Genomic DNA, 5,078 nt, shown 5'->3' on the forward strand with positions numbered 1-5,078 from the left:
AACCGTAAAAAATTGACCAATCATAATCGAATTATAGAAAAATAATCGACTATGATTGGTCAATTTTTTATAGTCCTGGCATAAGTTAATGGATTACAGCCATCATAAACCAGCTTTTATTTGTAGTTTCTGATTAATAATTTATTGTAGAAGACCTATTATCATTACGTTGCATTGCGCGGGTATAATACATAGTAGAAAAGCTGCGCAACAACATGCCATACTAGGGACATATTCTGAATCCTCTTTTACTTAAAAAAGTATTTCTAAAAGAGGCTTAGGAGCCACCTTATTGGCTTAGAAATTATATTTAAGGCATTTTTATCGATAAAAGAGAATTCAAAATACTATTGTCGTTAGAAAGTTATAGAGCAGGCTGCGCGGGTCCCTCCCGCTTCAAAGAGCATCGTCGCGCGGGGAAAATCTGTCGACTTCGCAACACCAATCAACACGAATATCTACATCACCATCTTATTAATGGCGTCACCATTTCTTTGCGTCACTTGATCGAGTACGTTGGATTCGATTTCTACGGCTTCCGTATGCGAACTGTCGCGATCTGTTTACTGTCAAGAAACTGTGTTTGCTAAGGAATCCGAAGATTTGTCCTGATAAGGCATAAATATGGGTCGTTATAGAAGGTAAGTAGACCGAATATTAAGGTGAATTTTCTCCAGGCACGTTGTACCGACGCGAGCGCATCCATGCTATATAGTGGTTATCCTCCTGCCAATGCTCCTGACAGAAGCATTTTTCGGTAGCTGTTCTGTCGCTTAGTTTACACCGAATATTTGATACTAAATAGTAACTTTCTATTAAATAATCTTAATATCGATGATATATGTATCATATAATGGCATTTTATAATGAAATACTCGTCGAAGAAGACGTGTCAATTGAATACATTGTCGTTGACATAAAATGTCAATATTAAAATTACTTGATAAAAAGTTACCTTTTAGCGCGCGTATCAAACGTCCAGTGTAAAGAAAATCTTTGACAGATGTGAGAATTGGTCTAACTTATACGCAATTTCTCGCAGCCGTAGTCGCGACAGAGACAGAAGACGCAGATCGCGCACTCGTTCGCGCAGTAGGTCACCGCGTGACAGGAGGAGCTGGGGAGGTAACAGCGGACGTGACAGAGCCACGAATAGTCGTAACAGTCGCGGACAGCCCGGAGCTAACTTGAGAAAACCTCGATGGGATCTCAGTCGATTGGAGCCCTTCAAGAAAGATTTTTATATTCCCAACGACGCGGTGCAAAATCGGGATCCACGTGTTGTGGAACAGTACAGGAGTGAAAAGGAGATCACGTTAAGAGGCAAGAACATACCCAATCCTGTCTTCAATTTCGATGAAGCTGGTTTTCCAGAGTACGTCCTCAAGGAGATCATGTGAGTATACGATTCGTTTTTAGTCCAGATTCTTGCACATGAATCTACATACTGCAAAGATCAAGTTCTGACATCTGTAGTTGTGGTTGATGTTGTTTTTACTTATAGGTACTTGTAGCATGTGTAGATAATTTATGTTTCAAATTGCAGTAGACAGGGTTTTAATGAACCCACATCGATACAGGCCCAAGGATGGCCTATTGCTTTAAGTGGACGCGATATGGTAGGCATCGCATCCACAGGATCTGGGAAGACATTGTCCTACATATTGCCTGCCATAGTTCACATCAACAGCCAGCCAAAACTAAGCCGTAAGGATGGACCTATTGCATTAGTATTGGCGCCAACGCGAGAGCTTGCTCAACAGATACAGCAGGTTGCCGATGACTTTGGACACTTGTCAGGTATTAGGAACACCTGCCTATACGGCGGAGCACCGAAAGGCGCGCAGGCTAGGGATTTGGACGGTGGCGTGGAGATAGTCATCGCTACACCCGGAAGACTATTGGACTTCCTCGAGTCTGGGAAGACAAATTTGAAGAGATGTACATATTTGGTGTTGGACGAAGCTGACCGAATGTTAGACATGGGGTTTGAGCCGCAAATCAGGAAGATTATAGAACAAATTAGACCTGACAGACAGACATTAATGTGGTCGGCCACGTGGCCGAAGGAAGTGAAGAATTTAGCTGAGGATTTCCTCAAGGATTACGCTCAAATCAATGTCGGCTCCTTGCAGCTTGCAGCTAATCATAATATATTACAAATAATCGACGTCTGTCAAGATTATGAGAAAGAGAATAAGTTAGTATAGACGATGGTTTAAATCTGCTATCGATTTATCGGCTTCTCGATATATCGATACGTGGATAATTTTATCGATCAAAAGGAACTGTTCTCTCGAATATATTTACAGATTAAGCACTCTGCTGAAAGAGATAATGGCTGAAAGTGAGAATAAAACTATAGTATTTATTGAAACAAAGCGTAGAGTAGACGAAATTACACGAAAAATGAAACGCGACGGTTGGCCCGCTGTTTGCATTCACGGGGACAAGACACAACAGGAACGAGATTGGGTTTTACAAGGTACGGGCGACTTGAAGTATCTCCTGCGGAGTAATGGCACACGATGCTTATTTTCGTGCTTTGCTTGCTGGATGGAAATACTCTATTCTGATTGGTGCATTTCTGAAGATAGATGGGAATGCACCAACCAAAACGAGTGTTTCCATCCAGCAAGCAATTCAGCACGAAAACAAGCGCTGACTTTAAGTAAAGAATATTATTATTTACAATCGATTTGTGTGTAGATTTCAGATCAGGCAAAGCACCAATCCTTGTTGCTACCGATGTCGCCGCGCGTGGGCTTGGTAAGTAATTCAAAGTTTTCGACTTGTATCATGACACAACGATATTGTATATTATCAGTTTTCCTGCAACATGGAAAAGTAACTGGTTAATATTCACGGTATCGATTTTCCCCAAAATTATGATCAATTATTATTTTTCTTTTTTTTTATTTTATTCATTTTTTTATAATGCTCTATTCTGACCGAAGTCTCTGTAAATCTCAGCTGCAATGTAATGTTCCGTTAAAAGTGTATTCTGAAAAGATACCAGCCGTTAACGTTCACGAATCATTTAAATCTTGAAGATAATCAAGTAATTTTCGTAAAGAAAGTATGCAATCACCCAAGAGCTAATTGTGTAGCTTGTCTAATTGTATTAAAGCCACGTCTCGTATCATATCGATCAAAGAAATTGAATGAAAATCAAATGCTTTTCGTTAAAAATTTATATAAATATGTGTTCCGAAATCGATTTCGGAAATTTCGGTTATAGTTATAAAGTTGGTAGGACTTTAACTTTTGGATATGTTTCGTAATTGATCAACTAATTCGCGGAATTGACTTTATAATTAAAAGGTTACGCAAAGTGCTAATAGAAGAGAATATTTAAAGTGAGAGAAAATTGAGAAATAGTGAAATATCTTGGATTAAAAATGGAGCAGAACTCATTTAAGAAAATTTCCACAACAAAAAATCTATATAGTAAATAATAAATATACGTGTGAAAATAAAATATTTCTGTAGTTTCGAAAAAGATTTATTTGAAAACTAAAAACAATAACTTCATTATTTCTAATATGCATTAAAATAAAATAAAAATCGATGTCATGGATGCCTTATCTTGAGATTTATAGTCGAAACATTTTTAGTTTAGTATCGTTTTTATATTTTAGTGCATGTTTCTGTTAACATATTTATTGATCACTCAGGTCTCCAACAATAGATCGATATAATTCGATTATCAATATGCGACAATAATAATTTAATCAGAAATTAAACTCGGAATTTTGGAATTATTAAAACATCACTGATGCAGTGTGTTCTTCTTCGCTGAGATAAGCTTCTAATCACATTCTAATCACACGAGTCACATGAATCAGCTAATCAATTATGAAACATATCTAAGTTAGTTTAAGGCTTATCAGTCTTATAATTAAAACCAAAGTTTCCGAAATCGATTTCAGAACGTATACTAAGAGAAATGTTCATATTTTTGTTCAATATTCAGTCGCTTGAATGCATGCGACACCGCACTTGTAACATGTCTTGCACTCTAGTCCGGATTGCTCCGCGTGAGTCTAACGGAACATTACAGTTTGAACGCGTTGTAAGGCTCAAAAGTTCAGAAGCACGTTGTGATTGGAAGAAAATGAGAGACATTGCAAAAAGAACACGATAGAGAAGGAATAGGGCACAAAAAAGAAAGAAGCATATTGAAACAGGAGGATGGTCGGAGGTAACAATGCAGCTAACGCGGTTGGATCTTTGTTTGTATTGCAGAGGCACATTGCGCGCAGGCCCACGCTGGGTAATGCAAAGCATTCGGGGGTGCCCGCCGCCTCTTTGTTCGGTGGTGCACTGGTTTGCATTGTCTGCGCTGGCCGCGACGCGTGCCTCTATTCGTCAATCGCGTGAAGGGCCAAGTCCGGGCCAAATCGGGATCTACTACTACTACTACTACTACTACTACTACTACTACTACTACTACTACTACTACTACTACTTTACCTACCTACCTACATACTGGATATCAGTCCTACGCTGTGCTGTACGCCATCTGGGCTGGCCAGGTCGTTGTTGCCAGAATAGAGTCCCCTGCGCTGGCCGCTCAAGCTAATCAGACCCAACAACGGTCCATTGAGGCGGTGGCATGATAGCTGATGCCAGAGCCTCTCTAGCGCGCCCTGCGCCTGTAGCAACAGAGTGGCGGAGGCAGTAGCTGGAGCGAGCGCAATAGCCAGGCCCTGCCCGTACGTTGCTAGCGAAAATCTCGCCCACAGCCTAATTTTAGTATTATATAGTTCGAGTTTAATTAATCAACATACATATATCGACACTCATATGAACATATTACATTACACGTAACACGCACACACAGGACACACACACACACACACACACACAAAAGCACGCACATGAGTTCTTGTACGCGTATATATAAGTACATGTATGTATACATGTGTTCCTCTGTTTGTATGATCGTTAATTTGCAGGTGATGGATAATGTCTCTGTTACATTGGCCGTTTAAATATATATATATATATATATATATATATATATATATATATATATATATATATATATATATATATATATATATATATATATA

At 39.1% G+C, this 5,078-nt stretch overlaps 1 protein-coding gene and 1 long non-coding RNA gene across 2 annotated transcripts in view; one reads left to right on the forward strand and one right to left on the reverse strand.

Annotated features, from left to right (window-relative positions):
• The first annotated feature begins 437 nt into the window (after positions 1–437).
• Positions 438–5,078, forward strand: part of LOC116841468 (probable ATP-dependent RNA helicase DDX17) — a 6,393-nt gene continuing 1,752 nt past the window's right edge. The window contains exons 1-5 of the mRNA XM_032809440.1: positions 438–641; positions 1,043–1,396; positions 1,547–2,200; positions 2,313–2,485; positions 2,710–2,769. Coding sequence (XP_032665331.1) covers positions 625–641; positions 1,043–1,396; positions 1,547–2,200; positions 2,313–2,485; positions 2,710–2,769 — 1,258 coding nt within the window. The 5' untranslated portion in view covers positions 438–624. The remainder of the gene's footprint in view (positions 642–1,042; positions 1,397–1,546; positions 2,201–2,312; positions 2,486–2,709; positions 2,770–5,078) is intronic.
• On the reverse strand, positions 2,349–5,061 carry LOC116841472. The gene is made up of 3 exons (XR_004377562.1): positions 4,485–5,061; positions 2,693–2,832; positions 2,349–2,508 (listed from the first exon to the last, which is right to left on the reverse strand). It is a non-coding gene; the product is annotated as an uncharacterized LOC116841472 (long non-coding RNA).

This window comes from Odontomachus brunneus, unplaced genomic scaffold, assembly GCF_010583005.1.
Source record: "Odontomachus brunneus isolate Ranch 3 - 2012 unplaced genomic scaffold, Obru_v1 Obru_scaffold_015, whole genome shotgun sequence".
NCBI lineage: Eukaryota > Metazoa > Arthropoda > Insecta > Hymenoptera > Formicidae > Odontomachus > Odontomachus brunneus.